The sequence below is a fragment of the Geotrypetes seraphini genome, chromosome 11 (genome assembly GCF_902459505.1).
Source record: "Geotrypetes seraphini chromosome 11, aGeoSer1.1, whole genome shotgun sequence".
Taxonomy (NCBI): Eukaryota; Metazoa; Chordata; class Amphibia; order Gymnophiona; family Dermophiidae; genus Geotrypetes; species Geotrypetes seraphini.
In genome coordinates this window covers 60784853-60812313 of record NC_047094.1, presented here as the reverse complement: position 1 = coordinate 60812313, position 27461 = coordinate 60784853, and the positions used below count along the sequence as shown (strand labels likewise).

The 27461-nt window shown below is 42.5% G+C and overlaps 1 protein-coding gene across 4 annotated transcripts in view; it reads right to left on the bottom strand.

Moving 5' to 3' along the window:
* C11H16orf96 (chromosome 11 C16orf96 homolog) overlaps positions 1-27461 on the bottom strand; it is a 214308-nt gene that overhangs the window by 13771 nt on the left and 173076 nt on the right. For 3 of the 4 annotated variants that reach the window (XM_033914529.1, XM_033914533.1, XM_033914534.1), the window contains 4 exons: positions 18826-18888; positions 12799-12891; positions 11730-11871; positions 8131-8359 (listed from right to left, as the gene is read on the bottom strand). In XM_033914529.1, coding sequence (XP_033770420.1) covers positions 8131-8359; positions 11730-11871; positions 12799-12891; positions 18826-18888 — 527 coding nt within the window. The remainder of the gene's footprint in view (positions 1-8130; positions 8360-11729; positions 11872-12798; positions 12892-18825; positions 18889-27461) is intronic. The other variant, XM_033914532.1, reaches the window with a different exon arrangement.

Genomic DNA, 27461 nt, shown 5'->3' with positions numbered 1-27461 from the left:
GTGAAGAACTTATATGCACAACAGAAGAGCAGGACTTGGGTGTGAATGTATGTGATGATCTTAAGGTAGCCAAACAGGTTGAAAAGTGACAGCAAAAGCTAGAAGGATGCTAGGGTGCATAGGAAGAAAAGAATATTGTATACAATTCCAGAGACTGCACCTTCAAAAAGATTTAAAAAGGATGGAGACGGTCTAGAGTAGGGGTGTCCAACCTGCAGCCCAAGGGCTGCATGCGGCCCCATGAAGTATTTTGTGTGGCCCCGGTCAAGGGCGATGCAGTGTTTTCCTCTGCTGCTCCCAGGTGTTTACCATCTTGCCGGCTCCCTCCTCTGTCTTGCCACAGCGTTTGCACATTTGTGCGGCCCCAGAAAAATTTTTTGCGGCCAATGCGGCCCAGGGAAGCCAAAAGGTTGGACACCCCTGGTCTAGAGGAAGGCTACTAAAATGGTGCTTGGTTTTCATCATAAGGCATATGGGGACAGACAAAGATCTCAATATGTATACTTTGGAGGAAAGGCGGGAAAAGGGAGATACAATAGACATTTAAATACCTACATGGCATAAATGGCATGAGTCGAGTCTCTTTCATTTGAAAGGAAGCTCTGGAGTGAGACGGCATAGGATGAAGTTCAGGAGTAATCTAAGGAAATTCTTTTTTACAGAAAGAGTGGTAGATGCGTGAAACAGTCTCCCGGAAGAGGTGGTAGAGACAGAGACTTTGTCTGAATTCAAGAAAGCCGTGGGGTAAGCACGTGGGTTCTTTTAAGAGACAGGAAGAAATAATGATTACTGTGGATGGGCCGACTGGATGGGCCATTTGGCCTTTATCTGCCATCATGTTTCTATGTTTCTATATAGAAACATAATAATCATCTCAGTTTATTTTTTAAATAATCACCTCATTTCTATTTGATTTTTTTTTTTATAGCCTCAGCACACTGGGCTGAACATTTCAACATACTATTCACAATAATTTCCAAATCCTTTTTACAGGTAATGATTCCTGACAGAGAACCCAGCATTTTGAACCTGTAATTGGGATTGTTTTTCCATATACAGATCACTTTTCACTTGCTCACATTAAAGATTAAAGATCCTCTGTCATTTAGATATCTGATCTCTAGTCTGACAAGTTCCTTTTGCAATTCTTCACAATTATCTGCTGTTTTCATGACTTTGAATAATTTTTTGCCATCTACTATGGGGGTAATTTTAAAAGCCAGAGGTTTATGGATTAGTGCAAGGGACTTGAGCTTGTAGAACAATGCATAGAGCAGGTCTAAAGATGCACATGTATGGCTATTAGATTATACAGGTATATCAGATCAAGTTTAGATTGGTTCACCTCATATTTTAAAGACCGAACATCTAAAGTTTCTTTCAATGGATCTTCCTCAGACTTGTTCCCAAATGAATTTGGCATTCCACAAGGCTCAATACTTTCCCCTCTTCAACATTTTTCTGGCCCCTCTGATCACCCTAGGGCAATCTATTGGCTTTTCTGTTTTTGCATACACAGATGACATCCAGTTAACCTACCCAATTGACCTCGATAATCCAGATGACATTTCTACCATTAATCAAAAGTTGGAGAAAATAAGTAATTGGCTCAATTCTAACAAGTTATCGTTCAGTGTTAATAAAACTAAATCTATGGTTTTCCCATTCAAGAACAGTTTAACTTTACCCTCACCCACAGAATTTAGGTCCACCCCAATCCAGGCCGTTCAGACCATTAAGCTTCTGGGAATCACCTTTGATAGGAAATTAACCTTCCATGAACATATTAGCTCCGATTTTGGAAATGTTTTTACCGTCTCCGCATGATACGTTCTCTTGCCAAGCTACTTGACCACTCTTCTTTAAACACCCTCATCCACTCATTAGTCATCTCTTGTCTGGACTATGGTAATGCCCTATATAAAGGAATTACTAAGAAAGAGATTAGGCGCTTACAAATAGTCCAAAATCATTTTCAATGCAAAAAAATTCGATCACATCACGCCTCTTCTGTTTAAAGTACATTGGCTACCTATAGAACACCATATCACTTACAAAATTATGTTGCTGACATTCAAAACTAGAACAGCAGGGCAGCCTGAATTCATTAATAGACTTCTGATCCCTCTCAGCGCTCTCTTCGATCATCTAACCAAAATCTGCTTTTAATCCTCTCATTAAGACATATTAATACTATAAGAAACAACATTTTTTCCGTCTCCGCCCCCTCGCTTTGGAACTTGGCTCTGAACTATATAAGAGAGATCACATCGTTAGATAACTTTAAGTCCAGCCTAAAAACATTTTTTTTTAAAGATGCTTTTGAAGTATGACCATCCTTTAAGGGCATTTTAAGTTAATGCTAGTCTTGCCTTTCTGGCTAAAACCTGTATTCCCCCTCCTTCTTGTTTTTCCCTTTCTCTGTTCTTTCCTATACAAACTTTTGTAGTTCTCCCCTCTCTTCTTGTGCCAGATTGACATGGTCTCAAGTTTCAAGTTTCAAGTTTATTAGCATTTTTTGAATCGCCTATCGAAATATCTAGGCGATGTACACTCTAAAAGCCACAGATAGTGGTTTCACATATATTTTTGACATAATACAGACAATTTAAAACAATTTTAGAGAACGACCATTACACCTGCCTGTTAGTCTAGTAATCTCATTTTTGTTGTTTTCCAGTAATATTTTAAATTGTATGTTGTTTCTATGTTTTGCTTTAAATTTTTGTAAAACTGCTTTGAATCTTGATAAGGCGGATTATCAAATTTTAATAAACTTGAAACTTAATATTTCATAAAAGATTTTTGTAAAAATCACATTTTATGTGAGCCATTTTGCACCTTTGTAGGGAGTAAGCAGTTGATAAATTTAGAGATTAGATTAGAGTAATATGGCAGCAGAGCAGTGAGTTGAGAATCAGGGAGGTTGGGCAGCTCTTTATTTCTTCATTGCCCGTTACAAACCAGAGATACCAAAGGTGGACTTGATACCAGAAGGCAGACTTTTCCTATTTTTGAACTCATGTATCCCAATTCAGTGTGTTATTCATAGTCCCTGATTCTACCCTTTGAAATCAGCAGGACTGACCTAAAATCTCCCTCTTTAAACTGGGCTCTCTAGCTCTAACCAGTAAGCATTTGAAGCATGTGCTTGCTAAGTTCCAGTGTCCAGTCATAAACTATTACTGCTACTATACCTACAAATATTTTTATCTTATTCATTTATACCCTGCCTATAACTAAGCAGCTTATAATCATATACATAAACAATACTGTAAAATAAACATGCCTAATAGTAAAATATCCACATAATACATCATAGCAAATCATTCACTGGGGGTTCACTGCTATACCTGTAGTACCTCAAAATTGGAGGGTGGCCAATAGATAGGTATAGACCATTGCTCAGGAAATGGGCCTGATGGGCCGCCGCGGAGCGGACCGCTGAGCAGGATGGACCTAGGGTCTGCCTCAGCGGAGGCAACTTCTTATGTTCTTATGTTCTTAAATTTTAAAAAGGATTCCAGGGGAGATAAGGGAAATTACAGACCGATAAGTCTGACTTCAGTGATGGGTAAAATGGTGGAAACAATTATAAAAAATAAAATTGTGGAACATGTAGACAAACATGATTTAATAAGACAGAGTCAGCATAGGTTCAGCCAAGGGAGATCTTGCCTTACCAATTTGCTTAACTTCTTTGAAGGTGTGAATAAACATGTGGATAAAGGTGAATTGGTTGATGGAGTGTATCTAGATTTTCAGAAAGCTTTTGATAAAGTTCCTCATGAGAAACTTCTGAGAAAATTAAATAGTCATGTGATAGGTGGCAATGTTCAGTTGTGGATTAGGAATTGGTTATCGGATAGAAAACAGAGGGTAGGGTTAAATGGTCATTTTTCTCAATGGAGGAGAGTACACAGTGGAGTGCTGCAGGGATCTGTAATGAAACCAGTGCTATTTAACTTATTTATATATGATCTGGAAATTGGAACGACAAGTGAGGTGATTAAATTTTCAGATGACACTAAACTGTTCAAAGTTGTTAAAATGCATGCAGATTGTGAAAAATTGCAGGCAGACTTTAGAAAATTGGAAGACTGGGCGTCCAATTGGCAGATGAAATTTAATGTGGACAAATGCAAAGTGATGCCCATTTGGAAGAATAACCCCAATCACAGTTACCAGATGCTAGGTTAGTGGCTAGTGTCCAAGAAAAGGATCTGGGTGTCATTGTAAACAAAATGATGAAACCTTCCGCTCAATGTGTGGCAGTGGCCAAAAAAGTAAACAGGATGCTAGGAATTATTTAAAAAGGGATGGTTAACAAGATTAAGAATATTATAATGCCCCTGTATAGCTCCATGATTTGACCTCACCAGGAGTACTGCGTTCAATTCTGGTATCCTTATCTCAAGAAAGATATAGTGGCACTAGAAAAGGTTGAAAGAAGAGCAACCAAGATGATAAGAACATAAGAGTTGCTGCTGCTGGGTCAGACCAGTGGTCCATCGTGCCCAGCAGTCCACTCCCGCGGCGGCCCCTAAGTCAAAAACCAGTGCCCTAACTGAGACCAGCCCTACCTGCATACGTTCCGGTTCAGCAGGAACTTGTCTAACTTTATTTTGAATCCCTGGAGAGTGTTTTCCTCTATAACAGCCTCTGGAAGAGTGTTCCAGTTTTCTACCACTCTCTGGGTGAAGAAGAACTTCCTTACGTTTGTACGGAATCTATCCCTTTTTAATTTTAGAGAGGGCCCTCTCGTTCTCTCTACCTTGGAGAGGGTGAACAACCTGTCTTTATCTACTAAGTCTATTCCTTTCATTATCTTGAATGTTTCAATCATGTCCCCTCTCAGTCTCCTCTTTTCAAGGGAGAAGAGGCCCAGTTTCTCTAATCTTTCACTGTACGGCAACTCCTCCAGCCCCTTAACTATTTTAGTCGCTCTTCTCTGGACCCTTTCAAGTAGTACCGTGTCTTCTTCATGTACAGCGACCAGTGCTGGACACAGTACTCCAGGTGAGGGCATACCATGGCCCGGTACAGCAGCATGATAACCTTCTCCGATCTGTTTGTGATCCCCTTGTTAATCATTCCAAGCATTCTGTTCACCCTTTTCGCCACTGCCGCGCACTGCGCAGATGGCTTCATTGACTTGTCAACCAGTACTCCCAAGTCTCTTTCCTGGGAGGTCTCTCCAAGTACCGCTCCGGACATCATATATTCGTGTATAAGATTTTTGTTACCAACATGCATCACCTTACACTTATCCACATTGAACCTCATTTTGCCATGTTGCAGCCCATTTCTCGAGTGTGTTTATGTCATGTTGCAGATCTTTGCAATCCTCCTTCATCTTCACTACTCTGAATAACTTAGTATTGGCTGCATATTTAATCACTTCACTCATCATGACAATTTCCAGATTGTTTATAAATATGTTGAAGACCACGGGCCCAAGCACTGAACCCTGTGGCACTCCACTGGTGATGCTTTTCCAGTCTGAGTATTGTCCATTTACTCCCACTCTCTGTTTCCTATCTGCCAGCCAGTTTTTTATGTGTAAATATTTTTTATTAAATATTTCAATAAAGTGCCAGCAAGCAATACAGAGACGAACAGAGTTCTCAATAATGTGCACAAAATAAACCATTACGCCCACCTCTCCCCCCACCCCCAACCCACACACCATCAGCAAATCAAGAGCATCAAGAAGAGAGAGAAAAGTAAAATTATAAGTTCAAAAGTCTACTGCGGGCACGAGGAGTAAGGTCCATCCAAAAGTGTTCCCAGATAGAGCAAAATCGCCGTCCAGGCTTAGGGTCCAGGTTACCAATTTGTCTACGTTCCAGGGAGGCATGTATAATCAGCAACGATCTCCATTGGGCATAAGATGGTGGTTCAGGGGACAACCAGTTAGTCAAAATAGCATTTTTACCAAGGAGCATCACCCTTGAAATAAAAGCAGTCAGTCCTTTAGGTTTCGGAGATGCAATGATGTAATGTCCAAAAAGGGTTCGCAGGGCTGGTGTCTATCGCCTGTCCCACAAGGTTGTAGTATAGTGTCCCAAACGTTGCCAAAACTGGGAAATACATGGGCATGACCAGAACATGTGTCCCAAAGAGGCATGGAGACAAGAACATTTGGGACAAGAATGTACTGGAGTGATGCCCATCCGATAAGCTCGCATGGGAGATATAAAAAGACGTAGCAAAAACTTTAATTGAAATTCCCAATGGGTAACATTAGCAGATACCCGTTTCATGGTTTTTAACACTCACTGTATCTGCAGTGCAGACAGGGAACACTGCAAGTCCTCTGCCCATGAAGCTGCCACCGCCAGCCAATTTTTAATCCACGTGAGTATTTCACCCTCGATTCCATGGCTCGCACTTTTTTGAAGTAGTCGTTCATGCGGAACTTTCTGTAAATCCAGATATACAATGTCAACTGGGTCGCCTTTGTCTATGCCTGTTTACTCCCTCGAAGAAGTGCAGCAAGTTTGTCAAGCAAGATCTTCCTTTGCTGAAGTCATGCTGGCTGGTCCTCATCAGATTGTGTCTGTCAAGGTGCTCAATGATGTGGTCCTTTATCAGCACCTTTACCATCTTTCCTAGTACTGAGGTCAGACTCACTGGTCTGTAGTTTCCCGTATGAGGAAAGACTAAAAGGTTAGGGCTCTTCAGCTTGGAAAAAAGACAGCTGAGGGGAGATATGACTGAAGTCTACAAAATCCTGAGTGGAGTAGAACGGGTACAAGTGGATCAATTTTTCACTACGTCAAAAATTACAAAGACTTTGGGACATGCGATGAAGTTACAGGGAAATACTTTTAAAACCAATAGGAGGAAATATTTTTTTCACTCAGAAAATAATTAAGCTCAGGAACGTATTGCCAGAGGTTGTGGTAAGAGTGGATAGCGTAGCTGGTTTTAAGAAAGGTTTGGACAATTTCCAGGAGGAAAAGTTCATAGTCTGTTATTGAGAAGACATGGGGAAGCCACTGCTTGCCTTGGATTGGTAGCATGAAATGTTGCTACTCCTTTGGTTTTGGCCAGGTACTGGGACCTGGATTGGCTACCTTGAGAACGAGCTAGCTTGATGGATCATTGATTTGACCCAGTAAGGCTATTCTTATGTTCTTACCTTCTGTTAATTAATTAACTAGAAACACTTTCATAGAAAAGTGAGTTTTCAGGTGCTTTTTAAATTGCTGCATTGTTGTACAGAATAGGCTCTGCATTTTTCCCTACTACTTCAGGGAGGTGAAATGTTGGAGGAAAGACCACAAATGAAAATCTGGAAGGGAAGAAGGCAACAAAAGTGAATGTGACTGGAGTGGGGGGGGGGGGGGTCAGAAAAAATAAAATGGGGGGCAGTGGCAGATTGGCTAAACATATATGCTGTTCAAGGGCCCAATATAGTGTTAATCCTATTCTGGGCCTCTACCACAGGCTGCTCCATGCTACCCTAGACCATGCTCTTATGACTAGCACTTTGGTGCCTTAGGACAGAGTATCTCCTACAGAGAAAGGGCCTGATTATATAAATGACACCTACATTAGGCACCTCTAGGCACCTTAATCACGGATGCCTAGCAACACCTAACTAAAATTTGCATGTAACAATTGATTTTAATGGATTAAATGGTGTGGTAATTGACCATGCCATTAAAAACCCTATAAAAATTATTTTCATCTTGTAGAAGTCCAATGCACTATCCACTGCGCCACGGAGTCACCTAAAAGAAATTATTTTAATTGCTAATTAATGTTGCATGTGGATATCTGCATGGCACCTCATGACACCAACCTGAAAAGTAGGCATAGTTAGGGGCGGAGAATAGGCATAGTAGACTTAGGCATCACTAGGCGTTTGAGGTAGGTGGTAGTAAATTAGGCCAGGTAAAACCTGGCCTAATATACTGGCACCTACCTCTAGGACACCTAGCAATGCCTAAGTCTTCTTAGGTACCTCTAGGCGTGATTCTATACATGGTGCTGTGTGGTTGATTGATAATCACATGAAGTGTCATCATTTATAGAATCAGGCCCAAAGTGCTTATAATAAATGTAAACTGCTTTGGTTGTATTACAGAAAGGTGGTATATCAAAATCCATTACCCTTACCCTGCTGCCCAAGGCCAGGATCGCTCCCGTAGCTTCCACCCTGGTACCCTAGGCTGGTTCCTTTTGTGACCTGGTATCCTCCATTAAGATCTCTCCCATGGTCAGTGCAGTAGGATTCTTTGTGCACCATACCTGAGTTTCCCTTATCCGATAAGGAGTTACGATGCTCCTTGGAATCAATTCGCCCTTTGTAGATCACACCATCAACACCCATAACATGTACTTCAGTCTACAAACAAACAACTTGTGTAAATATAGAAAGCTATTAAGCTAAAGAATTCATGTGAGTAGCATAATACATGACATCCCACTTCATCTAACTCAACCAGCAGCTAAATCGCAACCTTACAGCTGTTTATAACCTGAAAGACAGGCATGTTGAGTGTGAGACAGAAGCTTCAAGACATGAAACAGTAAAGTGCAGAGACAGTAGAGTTGAGGGCAGAGAAAAAAAATGCTGAACTTAAGGATAGGAGCGCTGAATGTGAAGAGAATGACACGGTGGCAGAATTTATCACCATTCCCCTCCCCACGGAATCCCATATCATTCTTTAGTGTTTATCTCAACCTCAGTCCTTCTACACCAGCATTCTTCAATGCAAGGCTTGAAGGTCAGTGGCTGTGCTCATTCATACTTTGATCCTCCCTCTCTCCTTAAAGAATGATGTGGGGATGATTTCCTGCAGTTATGGTGAATTCTGTCGCCCTGTCAAAGTGAGTCAAATGCAAGGACAGAGCACCAAGAGCATGGAAAAGAGAAAAAAGTGTGAGAATCAGAGTGTATTGAAAAATCTTACACTAATTCAACCTGTAAACTGTATATTATGGATATTGGTATTAGATCCCTAGTATGTGTTGAGTTAGGATAATAACTTGTACCTGGAAAACTTGTACTGTACTCTGTTAACTATATATTGTGTATGTTGACCTGTAACCCATCCTGGGCTCTTTGGGGAGGACGGGATAGAAAACAAAATAAATAAATATTATGTCTCCCTTTCAGTATGTATTATATCTCTCTCATTTGAATTTCAGTGCTGTTAATAAGTTGTTGTTTTTTTTTGTAATTCTTTATTCATTTTTATAACCTACATCAAGTGCATCAAAAGGTATCAACCATTTTAACTTAAATATATCACTTGAAATTCTACAATTCTTCATATTAAATAGAATTATCCCTTTCCCTCCCATCCTTTCAACATCTCATAATGCTTATACAGTGGTACCTTGGATTACGAGCATAATCTGTTCAAGGAACATGCTCGTAATCCAAAATGCTCGTTTATCAAAGCGAGTTTCTCCATAGGAAATAATGGAAACTTGCTTTGATACGTTCCCCCCCCCCCCCCCGAGAACCGGCATTGCTCCCTCCCGAAGGCCCCCCCTGCGATCCGGTGCCCCCCCTCCGTGATCCGGCACCCTCCCCCCGCAATCGGGCACCCCCCCCCCGATGCAATTGGGCACCCCCCGCCATGATCGGGCACCCCCCCGCCGCTTCTTACAGTCATCTGGGCACTGGCACGTCCTGTGCTTGGTGCCGGTGCCAGAAGATCGTCCTCCTCCTCTGCTGGGCCTTGAGCATCTGCGCATGCTCAAGGCCTGCAAGTTTACGTGAACTCGCAGGCCTTGAGCATGCGCAGATGCTCAAGGCCCAGCAGAGGAGGAGGACGATCTTCGGGCACCGGCACCAAGCACAGGACGTGCCAGTGCCCAGATGACTGTAAGAAGCGGCGGGGGGGTGCCCAATTGCGGCGGGGGGTTCCCAATCGCATCGGGGGGGTGCCCAATCGCGTCAGGGGGTGCCCGATTGCGGGGGGAGGGTGCCGGATCACGGAGGGGGGGGCACCGGATCGCAGGGGGGGCCTTCGGGGGGAGCAATGCCGGTTCTCGTGGGGGGGGGGAACGTATCAAAGCGAGTTTCCATTATTTCCTATGGGGAAACTCGCTTTGATAAACGAGCATTTTGGATTACGAGCATGCTCCTTGAACAGATTATGCTCGTAATCCAAGGTACCACTGTATAAGCATTGTGAGATGTTGAAAGGATGGGAGGGAAAGGGATAATTCTATTTAATATGAAGACTTGTAGAATTTCAAGTGATATATTTAAGTTAAAATGGTTGATACCTTTTGATGCACTTGATGTAGGTTATAAAAATGAATAAAGAATTACAAAAAAAACAACAACTTATTAACAGCACTGAAATTCAAATGAGAGAGATATAATACATACTGAAAGGGAGACATAATATTTATTTATTTTGTTTTCTATCCCGTCCTCCCCAAAGAGCCCAGGATGGGTTACAGGTCAACATACACAATATATAGTTAACAGAGTACAGTACAAGTTTTCCAGGTACAAGTTATTATCCTAACTCAACACATACTAGGGATCTAATACCAATATCCATAATATACAGTTTACAGGTTGAATTAGTGTAAGATTTTTCAATACAAGTTTTTATCCTAATGTGACACCTATCGAGGGTTATGAACCAATATACATTGTAAGCATAATACTTATGCAGCATCTTATAAACATTCAAATAACATAAATATGATATGCTGGTGCCGGTGCCCAGATGACTGTAAGAAGTGGCGGGGGGGGGGTGCCCAATCACGGCGGGGGGTGCCCAATCACGGGCGGGGGGTTGCCCGATCGCGTCAGGGGGGTGCCGGATCGCGGGGAGAGGGTGCCGGATCGCGGGGGCGCTTGTAAATCGAGCCACGCTCAGGTTTCCGAGGCGCCGATTTTGCAAATGTTTTGCTCGTCTTGCAAAACACTCGCAAACCGGTGCACTCGTAAACCAAGGTACCACTGTACTATATAATAAAATCCCCCCTCCCCCATCCCATTCTTACATGTGTACAAATCATACTTATTCATTGCAATAATTTGTTAATGGCCCCCACACATCTTGAAATAATACTTATTCATTGCAATAATTTGTTAATGGCCCCCACACATCTTGAAAGTTATTAAAATTTCCTTTCTGAATAGCTAATGTTCTTTCCATTTTATAAATATGACGCTGAATTCCACCAAAAACTGTAGTTTAATCTATTCCAGTTTTTCCAATCGCATGTTATTTGTTGTATGGCAACTCCTGTTAAAATAAGTAAGAGTTTATTATTTTTGGAAGATATATTTCTTAAACTGTTTGATGGTAGTCCTATTTATTACGCTTCAATTTACTGATTTTAACTTTACCTCATTCATTGTATTTATGTATACAGTATATTTTGGTCTTTTTACTACTGTTATGCTGTTAATAAAATTTTATGTTGAATTATACCTACTGTATACCGCCTTGGGTGAATCTCTTCATAAAGGTGGTTAATAAATCCCAATAAATAAATAAAATCAGACAGATAAGGTGAGCATTAAAACAGATGTACTGATTGAAGGGACAGGAAAGCTGAATTTGGGATTACTGGGATAAGTGTACCTAGGGGCTGGTGTACACAACATGCAGAAAGATATATTGAGTATGGGGAATGGAGAGTTGAATTCAGGAATTGCTGGACCACTCAGGGCCTCCGACCATCCCAGCTTTGTACTCTGACAACTATTATAATGTACACAAGATGTCACTTACATTTCTGTAGTTCACAACTCCAGGGTCTCCATAAGGATAGACAGTTGTGAGATTCTGGGGCTTCGAGGATCGCTTTTTGGCGTAATTCCCTGAGTGGCGGATAGACTGCTGACATGCATCAATCACATCAAAAAGCCGGGGACTGGCAAGGGAAGGGGTGACAGCTCTTAACATCACAGTTCAGACTAGAATCAAAACACCCCACACCCCAACTGATTAACAATGAAGATTTACAAATGATTATGGATAAAAGTCCCTAATTTACCCCGACTCATAATGTTTGGCAGTGAGAACAGTAAGTGCTGATAGACTCACAAAGCCCTGAAAAGGGATTATTGGAAATCCAAAGCCCCACTATCATCACCATTTGTGTCTTTTGACAAATGGCTCTCAGATAATTCTGCAAGAATATAGCACGGTGTGGACTAGATGAAGTGTGGTACTGCCTTTGCTTTGAGGAGGGCCAATATTGACTTTGAGGCCCATGTAATAAGATCTGCATTAGAACTCTGCACTGAGCATGATGCTAAGGACTAGGGCCTGGATGCACTAAAAATGGTCGCTGAGATTGTGCGGGTCGCTATGGGCCGATTTCTTGGCCAATTTTAAAACAGTAATCAATGTTCCAACAAATTTGCATGTAAATGAGTTTCGTGGAGGTTAGCTGTAATCCCATCTGATCAATCATGCAGAAAACGACTCCCACATATGCGCAGAGCTAGCAGGGGAAGCTCGAAAAGCTGAGCAGCAGGGAAAGCCCCCGAAGTAGTTTCCTGTCACTCAGCTGTTTGGGACAGGAAGAGTTTTTTAATCTTTTTTTTTTTAATAGCACAGATGTTGTGAATGTGTTACTCATGCACAATACCTGTCCCCATTAAAAAAATTGTGCTGCCCACTCACCCTCACCCCTCAACAACAGCCCCCCATTAAAGAGAGAGAGGAGGGATTCCCACTCCCTCCTGCTTCAGCCACCCGGATCCCCTACCTTTAAATCACAGAACAGCAAAAGGGATGCCCACTCCCTCCTGCCACCAGATGGCTCCACATGATTGCAGCTGGGTTTCCCTACCTATTTTCATCATCCGTTCGGTAGTCAGATTCGACAGCACTGCTAGGACGATCTTTGGATAGAACCGATCCCATTCTCACAGTTACGAGGTGCCTGCAAAGAAGATTGGAGGAAAAGGTCATATGGAAACCTGTAGAAAAAGTGAAATTAATTAAGGTGCTAAAAAGAGAAATGGGGACAGATACTATTATTATATAACTATACTGTGAAAAGGGGGAGGTTGCTATTATACATTTATAAGGGAAAAGAGGAGGCAGGTATTATAAAATAAGGAGAAAGCTGCTATTACCGTATATATTCGAATATAAACTGAGATTTTGGGACCAAAAGAAATAGAAGTGCGGTCTCTAGAACTGTACACAGTATTCTAAATGAGGTCTCACCAGAGTCTTATAAAGGCGCATCAATACCTCCTTTCTCCTACTGGCCAAATCTCTCTCTTCACACCCTAGCATCTTTCTAGCTTTCACCATTGCCTTTTCAACCTGTTTGGCCACCTTAAGATATTCACATACTATCACACCCAAATCCTGCTCCTCTTACGTGCACAAAAGTTCTTACCAGACTGCAGTTCCTTACCTCTTCCTTACTTCTACTTTTGTGGACAGCGACCACATCTGCCCTTCTCCAGTCTTTCAGTACTACTCCCGACTCTGGAAAAGCATTGAAGGGGTCAACCAGCAGAGCCACCAAAACTTCTCTAAGTTCCTTCAGATGTACACAATCCAGCCCCATCACCTTTAGTTTAACTAGCTCCTCACGAACACAATCCTTTGAAAATCAATCAGGGTCTACCACACTTCTAGTCCTATTTGCATTTGTCATCTGTGGTTCCACTCCCAGCACTTTAGCTGCCTTACAGGCAGATAGTGGTCATTAGCCTGGAATTCATGAGTACCAGGGGAAGTGCCACAGTGCAAAAGGGGATGGGGAAGCGGGGAGAGCAGAACAGGGAAATGATCCATGCCTGTGGTCGATAGGGAGTCACAAACCTAGCAAGGAAAAGAAGTCTCACCTGTAGAGGAGAGTGAGAAGTAGGAAGCAGTGAAGGGATGAGTGAGCTAAATCTGCATCAAACTTCCATGAATTCTTCTGGTTAAGAAAAGTACATTCTAGTGCAAAAGGTACAGTAAGCTTTACAAGTGGGTTTCTTCCCTTCACCTGCGAGGTTTGCAAAAGGCATCATTTACATTTTTCAACTCTGTCTCTTTGTGTCACTGAGCAGTGCCTAGTTTCTCAGATTTTCCATTTGCAAGCAAGAAGAGAAAGTGTCTTTTTTCTGCTCTGCATCTGTTTTCTTATTTTGGGGGTTTTATCCAATCTTGGAGGTTTCTTAGTGCTACAGAGATTATGCTCTGCCTTAGAGAAGATAGAGCCTCTGGGTTCAGAGGGCTGTAATTGGAGTGGGACACCCTTTAACAGGGAACCTACCTAGCTGGTCTGCACTAACATTTAAGGCAGCTCAGAGAGTGTTCCCCTGGGAGCACAGCTTGCCCTGATTTTCAGATATTGGAATACAGGCTGATTGGCCCCATGTTGATCCAAAGGAATGTAGCAAGTATTGGCTGAATTCCCTCCCCCTCTCCCCGAAGACACGTGTGGAACTAGTGGGATCAATGGTTTCAGACACTCGGGTTCTGACTAAAAAGCAGCCCAAAGAGACAAGTTATGAGCAACTTACGAGCTTGAGGCAGAGATCTTCTCCATAATCCAGCTGCAGTGAGAGCTGATGCAGGCAAGGCACCTCCCAGTTCTGTGAATACAGTGCATTACTCTCTATGGGAGACATCGGGGGAGAGGGGGGAGGGACGGACTGAAATTCAAAGTTTTAAGGCTGTCTGGGTTTCCTAAAGGTACTTCCAAAAACCCCTTTCATGAACTTTTGGAACTTTAAGGAAGCTCCACTCCAGGGATTCAAGACAAAGTTAGACAAGTTCCTGCTTAACCGGAGCGTACGCAGGTAGGGCTGGTCTCAGTTAGGGCACTAGTCTTTGACCTGGGGGCCGCCGTGGGAGCGGACTGCTGGGCCGATGGACCACTGGTCTGACCCAGCAGCGGCAATTCTTATATTCTTATGTTTTTTGGCGCCAAAACACTGCCATGGTGGCCATCTTGGATTTTCCGATTTTTTTTTTTTTTTAAACAAAAAAAATTTTCTTTATTGAATCATAAAAAAACATACATACACAGCACAACAATACAACCAGGCAAAAAATACAGCCCAAATAAAGTCAGCTGTGTGGTTCCTTCATGGAGACTTAAAGATACAATATCCATTGGATTTTCCGATTTAATTTTAAAAGCCTCTGTCTGCCTCAAAACATCTCAATTTACCCCATTTTACTAAGGTGCGCTAAGCCTTAGCATTTAGCACATGTTTATTGCGCACCAAAATGCTTAGCGTACTTTAGTAAAAGGAGCCCTTAGTTAATAATTAATTTCTATGAACACCTCAGGCCTGCCAATACCACGACCCAATGAAACTGACACCTCTCTAGATGTATCAGTGAGTTTTTGTATGTCAGCAATGTTTCTGGTCCAGTACTAGAAAAGGGAAGGGGGGCATCCACCAAAGGTATGGCTCTTGCAGGTGTGCTGTCTTTAGCCCCCGTTGCTTGAGAACAAAAGCTCTGTACTGCTGCCAATCCTCATAGGCCTGCACTTGGACTTTCCTGCTGCCTGAGTCTTTCCTTTTGATGTAACTTCCTGTTTCACAGTTTAGGGGCGAGACTAGCAGATTGTAGGGGCAGGGCAGGGCACTGTGGGAGGGGGAGGGGTGGAGCATGTGAGGGATCAGGTGTCCTCTTTTTTGACTTAACAAATATGGTGACCCTACCATAGACAAAGGCTTGAATAATTTGACCCAAAAGCATTTAAAAAAAACCCAGAGAAACTGCTGCTCCAGTCCACCTGCACCATCTGCTGAAGGTACAGAAATAGTGGAATGTTTCTGGTCAGAAAAAAATGCCCTAACTGACCAGCTGACCATTGGAGGGATGAAGACATGACCTCCCTCTCCAGTGATTACTGATCCCCTCCCACCCCTCCAAAGATGTGGCAGTGAAAGTAGAGAGCAGGCTTATGACAGCTACAGATATTATGGCCTTTCCTAAGAAAGCAGCAAGCAAGTGGATGGAGTAGCCTAGTGGTTAGTATAGTGGACAATGAATAATTGGACCTGGGTTCAATTTCCACTTTAACTTTTATTTCAGTACAAACATGTGAGCCCTCCTGGAACATAGAAATACATCCTGTACCTAAATATATGTGACCTGCAAGATTGAGGGCTATTGTAGTGGTGGGCCTTTAGGTGTAGCAGAATTTCTCTGTTCCCTGAAGAGTTTACCATTAGAGAATGACATGGGGACAAATCTGTCCGCGTCCCCACAAGATCTATCATTAAGTGTTCGAGGCTTGTGCAGATAAGGACAGAGCTTACAAGGATGGCAGGGATAGGGACAAAACTTACAGGGACGGGGATGGAGATAGATCCTATGGGGACAGGGACAATTCACCATACTAGTACAATATGAAGGGGTTTAAGTGGGTCCCTTTATGTGATTCATTGCACTGATCACTAAGCTGGCCCTCTGCTTTGCTGGGATGTCTGTGTGGCCAGTTCACTAGGAATGCTGCCAGATAGCTTGTTTTTCTACTTTTTTTTTTTAATGGTACTTGGAGATAGTTGTGTTCAGTCTGCTATCATCTAGCTCTAAGCCACAATCAAACCAGAAATTTAGACGTTTTTCAGGTTCAATTATGCTAGATATTGGATTGAGAAGTTTTCAGCAAAACATCTCATTTCAAATTTAGATGTAATATCGAAAATGCCCGTCAGTGTAATTACCAAGGACCATAACTGGGCTCATTTGGTGTCAATCCCCTATTAGCTCTAGAACTTTCAAATAATTGCCTTTTGCAGTTAATGGCTGGTTACAAAGGAACCTGCTACAATTATGCATAAGAAAAACAGAAGTTTTTTGGATTGGAAGAAAATATTTTGCTAACAAGCTGGAAATATTAATCTAGCTTGGCTGGACCCAGGAAGGTTAGAAACATTTGATAATAAGTTATTTATGACAGCTCAAATTTATAGTATTTGTCAATCATGCTTTGCATTGTCACCCTTATTTAGCAAGCTAAAATGTTTCTCTATGGACAATACTGATTCTTACATTATCTCAGTATCTCGCAAACTTTTTCCACCGCAGCACACTAAACTCGGGGCTATGTCCACAGGGCCTCTGAGCATGTGCGGATGTTGACCAGTGATGTCACACACATGTGTATGCAACCAAATAAACATAGGTTGGAATGTTTATACTCAAAGGAGAACTTTTCTGAAATACCTCAGCCCCACCACTCCACCGCTATAATAGTATTTCAAGCGGGAGATTTATGTGGTGCCTCATCATTGGTAGATCATTTTAAAGCGCCATGAGTATATAAATTTTTTTACTTTTTCTATTCAAAAAATTTTTTTGTTAATTTTTGTTAGTTTTCGTATTAATTTCACAATAAATAGATAAATAAATAAGCAGATGTAAAAGTAGAATTTGTATACTTAGCTTCTACACACAGCTCAACCAGGGATCTACCCATGAATGATCTACCAATGATGAGGCACCACATAAATCTCCCGCTTGAAATACTATTATAGCGGTGGAGTGGTGGGGCTGAGGTATTTCAGAAAAGTTCTCCTTTGAGTATAAACATTCCAACCTATGTTTATTTGGTTGCATATGATAGTGGGTTGGCTACATTTCTAATTGATACTGGCTCTGAGGGAATAACACACATGTGTATGACATCATCATGTTGACAAATTGCTGGGTTTTGGAAATCCCTCCATTGTTGGGGGGGGGGAGGGCAAAGAGGAGAAGAGGCGCCGGCACCATTAACAGCAGTGACTGACTTGTCTCTTTCGTGGCACACCTGGAATCTTACTGTGGCACACTATTGTGTCACAACACACAGTTTGAGATACACTGCATTATCTGAACTATTGCAGCAATCTTTTGACTGGCCTTCTGATGAATTTCTCAACTTCCCTGCAGCAGATTCAGAATGAGATTGCCCACACCGTGTCACTTATGATGCTGCTTGTTACTAATAGTATGGATTTTCTCTGCACACTGTTTAGTACTGATACTACAGACACAATTCATTAAGTGCTGCTTTATGCTAATACTGAAGACGCTCACTCAACACTTTGCGATACTAATACTACAGATACTCAGTGAGCACTGTTTGGACAGCTGCCTGAGTCCTGATCTGTTGCGGCAGCGAGCAGCAGAGCGGCGCATAGGCAGGCGTGAGCTCTTTGTGCACCTGCCTGGTCCCGTGCCGCTGCCTGAATGGCTGCCATCAGTTCTCGCAAGTCCCACAAGAAATGACAGCAGCCATTCAGGCAGCAGTGCGGGACTAGGCAGGTGCGCAAAAAGCTCGCACCTGCCTTTGCGCCGCTCTGCCGCTCGCTGCCGCAACAGATCAGGACTCAGGCAGCCGTCCAGCGAGTGAAGGGCAGGAGCGCCTGCTGATACAGCGCTGGACCGCCGGGATTACAAAAAGGTACTGGGGGGGGGGGGGGCGGGTGGAGTATTTGCTCCATAAGACGCACCCTTATTTCCACTCACTTTTTTTTTTTGGGGGGGGGGGGAATAGTGTGTCTTATGGAGTGAAAAATATGGTAATAGGAGACTACAGACACTCACCAAGCACTGTGCAGTACTGATATGACAGATATTCCCTGAATTCTGCTTTATGCTAATACTATAGACACTCATTGAGCACTGATTGGAACTGATACTACAGACATTCACCATTGTTTGATACTAATACTATAGACACTTAATAAGCACTGCTTTGTGCTAATTCTATAGACACTGAATGTTGCATGGTACAGATACTACAAACACTGACTGAACACTGATGCTAATATTACAGGCTCTCATTGAGCACTATTTGTTAATGAGTGCTTCGTGCTGCTTTGTGCTGATATTATCATCAGTTGGGTTTGATACTCACGGTGCAGTCATCATCGTCAATCGTCTGTCACAGGAAACACATTTCACTTTCTCAAAAAGCTTCCTGAAAAGGAAACACGCACCTGTCACTGATGGAAGCAGTCTTAATCTTACTAGAAAGGCAGTGTGCATTACTATGCCCCTCACTTATTTGTCTAGGCTGGAGCAATGGACAGAAACCTAAATGTGACAAAGCTAATAGGAGGGATGTATTTATTACACAATGGTTAGTAAGTTTTCATTTTTATATATATTTTTTTTAATTTACAGTCTTCCAACAGGATTGTTGTGGCTCTTGATGTTAGCGGGCTATAAGACCAGATGTTATGTATGGACCAAAACTACCACCCCTCCCCCTTTATGCAAGTATGGATGTGTGTGGCTTTAAAACATGCCTACTAATACTTTCCTTCCATGTACTCCAGGAAATTACATGATTGTTGTTATCAACTTGGAACAATGCATTACTAGTGAACCTGTTGTGGAATGAATGCCATTTGTACAGGTACCTTCTAAGCAAGGTAATATGACCTATGTATGACCTAGGCTGCCTTTCCCTCCAGGTGCTCCAGAAGCCCATGCGATTGTTGTCATCTAAACTAAACCTTAAGCTTATAGACCGCATCTTCTCTATATAAAATAGAGCTCGTCACGGTTTACCAAAGATTAAAAAGAAAATATACAATAAAATATGAAGATAATATAGAAAGAGACAAAAATTACAGTTTTGAAAATAGCCAGCTGTTCAGATGTTTTTGAAATATTTGGAAAGAACCCAGACCATGCAGCTAAAAAGGAAAGTTATTCTAGAGCTCGATAATTTTAAAATATAAAGACTTCCTCAATTTGCCAGTGTAAGCAATGCCTTTCGACGTGGGGGAAAAAAATTTGAGTTTTTAAATAGTTCTAATTGTGTCAGGTCTTGCTGAAATTCCAAGAAAGAGGAATTAAAGAAGGAAAAATGCCATGCAAGATCTTAAATGTTAGGCAAGCACATTTAAAGTGCACCCTAGAAATTATAGGGAGCCAGTGAAGTTTTATCAAAAGTGGAGAAACATGGTCAAATTTGCTTTTAGCAAAGATCAACTTAGCTGCAGTATTCTGGATCAGCTGAAGTCTTTGAAGACTTTTCTTGGTCAAGCTTAAATAGACTTAGTTACAATAGCCCAACCTCGAAAGAATAATTGATTGTATAAGAACAGCAAAGTGTAGTTGATGGAAACTGGATCTCACTTTCCATAGCATATGAAGGCTAAAGAAACATTATTTTTTACCAGAGAATTAAGGTGATCGTTAAATGAAAGTGATAAATCTATAATAAAGCCCAGAACTTTACTTGAGAATTCAATCTTCAGTGATGATCCTGAAGGCCATGAAATGGACAAATGTAACTGATCTAATTTTGGGCCAAGCCAAAGTAATTGTTTTAGACTCATTCAACTTCATTTGCACAGTAAGGGCCCAAGACTGAAGTTTCATTATACATTCTATTATATTCGCAGCGAGGTTAGTAAGATTCAAATCTATTTCAAAGAGAACGAAGATGTCATCTGTGTACGTATACAGGTTTCAGAAGGAGATAGAAACATAGAAACATAGAAATAGACGGCAGATAAGGGCCACGGCCCATCTAGTCTGCCCACCTTAATGACCCACCCCTACCTTTCTCTGTGAAGAGAACCCACGTGACGATCCCATTTTGTCTTAAAATCCGGCACGCTGCTGGCCTCAATCACCTGAAGTGGAAGACCATTCCAGCGATCTACCACTCTTTCGGTGAAAAAGTATTTTCTGGTGTCACCGTGCAGCTTCCCTCCTCTGATTTTCCACGGATGCCCTCTTGTAGCCGTGGGACCTTTGAAAAAGAAGATATCTTCTTCCACCTTGATGCGGCCCGTGAGATATTTGAACGTCTCGATCATGTCTCCCCTCTCTCTGCGTTCCTCGAGTGAGTATAGCCGCAACTTATCCAGCCGTTCCTCGTATGGGAGGTCCTTGAGTCCTGAGACCATCCGGGTGGCCATTCGCTGGACCGACTCTAGTCTCAGCACATCTTTCCGGTAATGAGGCCTCCAGAATTGTACACAGTATTCCAGATGGGGTCTCACCATGGATCTATACAATGGCATAATGACTTCAGGCTTAAGGTTGACGAAACCCCTACGTATACACCCTATGATTTGTCTAGCCTTAGATGAAGCCTGCTCCACTTGATTGGCAGTCTTCATGTCTTCACTGATGATCACTCCTAAGTCCCGTTCTGCTACAGTCCTTGCTAGGATCTCGCCATTAAGGGTGTAACTTCTGCATGGGTTTTGGTTGCCAAGGTGCATGACCTTGCATTTTTTGGTATTGAAACCTAGTTGTCAGATCCTAGACCAGCGCTCCAATAGGAGTAGGTCGTGCGTCATATTGTCGGACATTGAGTTTTTGATCGTTACACTCCTTTCTACTACATTGCATAGTTTGGCGTCATCTGCAAATAACGTTATTTTACCTCGAAGCCCTTCTGCTAAGTCTCTTATAAAGATATTGAACAGGATCGGGCCCAAGACCGATCCCTGCGGCACTCCACTGATCACCTCTGTCATTTCAGAGGGGGTGCCATTCACCACCACTCGCTGAAGTCTGCCTCCAAGCCAGTTCTCAACCCATTTTGTCAAAGTGTCACCCAATCCTATAGAACTCATTTTGTTCAACAGCCTGCGGTGTGGTACGCTATCGAAAGCTTTGCTGAAGTCTAAGTATACGATGTCCAGGGGCTCCCCAACATCCAGCTTCCTCGTCACCCAGTCAAAGAAGCTGATCAGGTTGGATTGGCAGGATCTCCCCATAGTAAATCCATGTTGACGGGGATCCCGTAGATTCTCCTCGTTCATGATCGTATCCAATTGACGTTTGATTAGAGTCTCCATCAGCTTGCTCACTATTGATGTGAGACTCACCGGTCTATAGTTTGCAGCCTCCATTTTGCAACCTTTTTTATGGAGTGGAATGACGTTAGCCGTTTTCCAGTCCAACGGGACTATACCTGTACTAAGGGAGAGATTGAAGAGCGCGGATAGTGGTTCCGCCAAGACATCACTCAATTCCCTGAGCACCCTGGGGTGCAGGTTGTCTGGCCCCATCACTTTGTTAACCTTGAGTTTAGACAGCTCACAGTAGACACTGCCTGGCGTAAACTCGAAGCTACTAAACGGGTCTACTGAACAATCCCTCGTCTGTAGCAGAGGGCCAGATCCTGGCTCCTCGCGGGTGAAGACCGAGCAGAAGTATTCGTTTAAAAGTTTAGCCTTTTCCGAGTCCTCTTCTACATAGTTCCCGTCTGGTTTCCTAAGGCGTACTATCCCGCCTGTGTTTCTGTTTCTGTCGCTAATATACCTGAAGAAGGATTTATCGCCCTTCTTGATGTTCTTTGCTAACGTCTCCTCGTTTCGGAATTTGGCCTCTCTAACTGCTGTTTTGACGGCTCTTGCCTTGACCAGGTAGTCTTCTCTCGAGTCCTGATTCCCTGATTGTTTGTAAGAAATGAACGCTCTTTTCTTTTCTTTTATGAGGCCCGAGATCTCCACAGAGAACCACTGTGGCCTATTGTTCCTTCGCCGTTTACTTACTGATTTTAAATATCGGTTGGTTGCCTCCTGTATGGTATTTTTCAGAGCTGACCACATTTCTTCTACGTTATCTGTTACCGCTTGGTTTTGTAGCGCTTGATGGATGAATTCCCCCATGTCCTCGAAGTTGGCGTCCTTGAAGCTTAGGACCTTGGTCAATGTGTTAGCTTTGGCGAACCCCTTTTTGAGATTGAACCATACCATATTGTGGTCACTGGAGGCCAATGCCTCGCCCACTGAGACCTCTGTGACACTCTCGCCATTTGTAAGTAACAGATCCAGTATTGCCTGCTTCCTTGTTGGCTCCAGTACCAGTTGTTTCAGTCTTGCTCCCTTTATAGAGTTCAATAGCCTCCTGCTGCTGCTGGATGCAGAGGAAAGTGTGTTCCAATCCACACCAGGCATATTGAAGTCACCTAACAGTACTGTATCCCCACGCAAGGTGATATTCTCTATGTCTCCGATCAATTCCATATCCAGGTCCTCCTGTTGATTTGGGGGTCTGTATATTACGCCAAGATACAGGCATTTGTCTTTCCCCCTGGCCAAATTTACTCAAAGGGATTCCCCTGTGTACCTGACATCTGCAATTCTGGTGACTTTAATGTCATCTTTAGTATATAGTGCTACACCTCCTCCCATTTTGCCCTCCCTGTCCCGGCGAAGTAAATTGTAGCCTGGTATGACCATGTCCCACCCGTGGGAGTCCGTGAGCCAGGTCTCAGATATCGCCACCACATCCAGGTCAGCGTTCCTCATTTCAGTCTCTAATTCTAGGATCTTGTTGCCCAAACTGTGGGCGTTGACGTACATGGCTTTCCATGTCGCATGTTCGCTTTTAGTGCTAGTTTTATTGTGAGTATCTACCCCAGACACAGAAATGTGTGTACTCTGTGGGGGAATTCCCGTTTGAGCTATTTGGACTCTTTTGGTACAATTTGCAAGGTGTGTACCCTCCCTAGACCCCAATTCACAACATGTACCCACCCCAGTCTCGGAAATGTGTGTACTCGCCCTAGTCCTGAACCCAGAATTTCTGTGTCCACCTACCCCAGTCTCCAAAAAGTGTTGGCAGCCTAGCTCGCCAGGTGAGTTGATTGAGCCTGTACCCTCCCCCAACTTACCTAGTTTAAAGCCCTGTGAAGTAGGTGGGCTAGTCGGTGTCCAAGGACGTTTTTCCCTCTTCTTGTCAGGTGTAGCCCGTCTGATTCTTGTAGTCCTTGCAGCGTCTCTCCATGGTGCAGAAACCCGAAGTTCATCTCCTTGCACCATCCTCGCAGCCAGTCATTAGCCCTCTGGATGCGCTCATCTCTGGCTCTACCTTTGCCCCTCACTGGGAGGATCAAGGAGAAGACCACCTGCGCTTCCATCCTCCTCAGCTTCTCACCAAGGGCTCTAAAGTCTTCTTGTATGCTCTCATGGGTGTTCCTTGCAGTGTCATTAGTTCCAACGTGGATGAGAAGCATAGGGAAGTGCTTCAAAGTAGTCATATAAATGTTGAAGAGGAGACAAAGGTGATCCTTGCAGGACTCCATATAACAGCTTCAAGGAAGATGACAAGGTGCCACTCATATTAACAGCATATGAGCGAGATCCAATCTAAAACTACAGAATCAATACCTATCTCAGATAGTTGGTAAATCAAAATATTGTGGTGAATGACATCGAAGGCCACAGATAAATCAAATTGTAGCAAGATTGTAAACTTATTGTGCAAATGAAGTTGCTGAACTTTTGAAATTAATGAAACCAGTAAAGATTCAGTACTAAAGTTTGGTCTAAATCCATATTGGCAAGGTAGAAAATTGAAAATCTCTCCAAGTAAGATGAGAGTTGAGCAGATAAAATGGACTCAAGCATTTTGGTCAATAATGGAATATTCGCTATAGGTCGATAGCTAGATGGTGAAGATGGGTCTACTAGATCAACTTTTTTCAATAATGTGGTCAAAACAATATGACCATCTTTACAGAAAATAATCCTGATAGTAAAGCAGAACTTATAAGTTTAGTGAGAGATGTAATAGCCAATGTAGGGATACATATCTAAGACACATTTACAAGATCTTAATTTATGACACAATTTTGAGACTTGAGCCTCGGATACATGCTCAGAGGCTGTCCAAATTCTATCTGCTGAAATCATAGATGGGTTGGTGTCTACTGAGGACAGTGAGCATATCGTGCACTGAGTGCCAGTTGTTGCCCTCTAGTTAAGTGGTTCAGTGGTTAAAAGCTACAACCTCAGCACGCAGAGGTTGTTGGTTTCATACCCCCGCTGCTCCTTGTGACCCTGGGCAAGTCACTTAACCCCCCATTGCCTCAGGAACATTAGACAGATTGTGAGCCTGCCAGCACAGACAGGAAAAAATGCTTGAGTACCTGAAAAAATTCATGTAAACCATTCTGAGCTCCACTGGGAGAACAGTATAGAAAATTGAATAAATAAATAAAATAGGTAAACGTTCCTTGGACTATCCTTTTAATAGCTGACTTCTGTATTAAGTATGTTGGACTGAGATAGACAGAGAAGAGGCTTGGTGTGTTTGCATGCAGTGTTGTCTCACCCTAGAATGCTATGGTGATATCACAGGCAACTCTCTAGACCTAGTAGCCCCATCTAAGGGCATGTCAAAGGGGTGCATTCCTTAGCATACCCCTTGGAACATCATGGGCGTAGTTTTAGAAATGTTGAGTATGAATTTATTTTTAGGTTTATTAATTTGGGGTTTTAGAAAGTTATTCCCAGGGTTGTTGGAGAGGCTTTTATCAGCAAGGTGGAGGGTCAGGGACATTTAATAGTATGTGGAAAGGAGACAGTTGATTATAGACATGGAAAGGACAAGGTACTACAAGATATACTGCTGGATTTATCAATAGTGGAATAACAACCAAAAACCTTCTTGGGAGATAACTATATGTTGATTAAGACTAGATCTGTGGGCAACAAGTAGCTTATTCTGAATGATTTATTATCCATAGGGACTTGAATTGTCTATTTATTACAGAAACTTGGATTCCAGCATTCTTTGATTTGTACACCTGGATATCAGTTTATATAAACCCCCAACAGGGAGGAAGGGTAGCTATATACTATCTGGACTGGAGTATTAGAAAGATGAGTTTGGAGAGTGGAATTGTCTTTTATTTATACTTAGGGAATTGCCAAGGATGAGGTTTACATGTCTGTGTGTTTGTGTGTGTGTGTGTGGGGGGGGGGGGGGGGTTGTCCTCCAAGCCTATGCAGTAAATGGTCAGAAAGGTTATTGTAATGTATTTTAAATATTTGTTGAGATTGTTTCGATTTTGTAGTTTTAGGTGACTAATTTATATGTGTATTTCTTAATAATGACCAGGCAGGCAGATGATGGATTTACTGGTATGTTTGGGGTCATTGTCGTGTTGCAGGGTCTAGTTCCGCTTCAGCTTTCATTTTCGTACAGATGGTCTCACATGTTCCTCAAGCACCCTCTGATACACGGTAGAATTCATGGTGGATTCTATGATGGTGAGCTGACCAGGTCCTGCTGCAGCAAATAATCCCCAAACCATGACACTTCCACCTCCATGCTTCACAGCATTCTAGGCCCCTTTGGGAGGGGCCTTAGGCAACTGAACCAATCACGGCCTTTGGCTCTTTCCTGTGCATCACATGATGCACAGGGAGGGGAAGGGCTGTCATTTAGGACTGGCAGGCGTGAAGCAGGAGTCTCAGAGCAGGCTTCCTGCTTCCAACTTTTTAAAAAGATATGGGAGAATCGGCCAACATGATCCAGTCGGTATCTTTAGTGCATTTAGCCCATTGTAACAGTGAAAGGAAGCAGAGATGGTCAGCTGCTGAGAAAAACTTCCTTTTTGCCCTTTGAATATTTGTAGCAGCACAATGTTTATTAGGCACTGACCAGAAAAGTCCTTCATAGGATGAGCTATTTGAGTTTTTTGTAAATAGAAAAATTATAGTTCTCAATGCCAGTATGGGACACTAATTCCCCTAGGGATCCAGGGTATGGCTTCATCCCCAATATGGGTGAGGAAATAGGGGTTATTACTTTATCAGTTTTTATTCCTATTTCCCTTTTCTAGTTAAAGCAGCTCCTGAATATGGTGCATTTAGGGGGTAAGTTATCAACTACTGTTAAGATATGTTGGGCTCAATATTCAAATATCAGGCTAAAAATGCTTCTTGAACCCAAGTACTGACAGAGACCAAAAGACTAATAACTAATCTGATATGCAGAGAGAGATAAGTTCAGTAACATGTCAGTAGGGGCCCCAGCTTGAACTGAAGACTTTATTTTGTAGAATATGGGAAACAGAATCTGCTTAAGCCGTAGAGTCCCTGATACAGAATCAAAACGGGCATTTCGTTGGACTGAGAGAGGCCAGCAAGACATTTCATTATGAGTTCAGCTAAGTAACTTTGATAGTCCATAATGAGAGAAGCATGTACTTTAAGGGGCTAATGGCAAAATCATAAAGACATGTTATAATAATAATAATAATAACTTTATTCTTATATACCGCCATACCCATCGAGTTCTAGGCGGTTTACATCAATTAACAAATGATCTGCATTGACAAGCTTATTTACAACAAGTTACAAGCAGATTTACAAACAAATTACAAGCATATTTACAGTAGATTACAACAATTTTCAATTTACAACAGTCAGCAATGAAGTCACAATTTACAGTAGTCTGCAATGAGAGGAAGATGTACAACAGTTTAGCTGAAAATTGCGGCTTAGATCGAACTAGACAAGGGGAGTAGAGAGAGGGTCAAGGGGGAATCAGGTGAGGGAGGAAGGGGTTAGGGGTGGGGCCGGGGTTATGTGAGGTGAAGGGATTAATTAGGAGTCTTGTTTGTTGAATAGGTAAGTTTTTAGTAGTTTTCTGAAGGCAAGGTAAGTGGGGGCCTCGAGTATCATCTGGACTAGCCATGGGTTCAACTTGGCTGCTTGGAAGGCGAAAGTTCTTTCGAGGGATCTTCTGAGAAGGCAGTGTTTTGGCGAGGGGAAGGCGAAC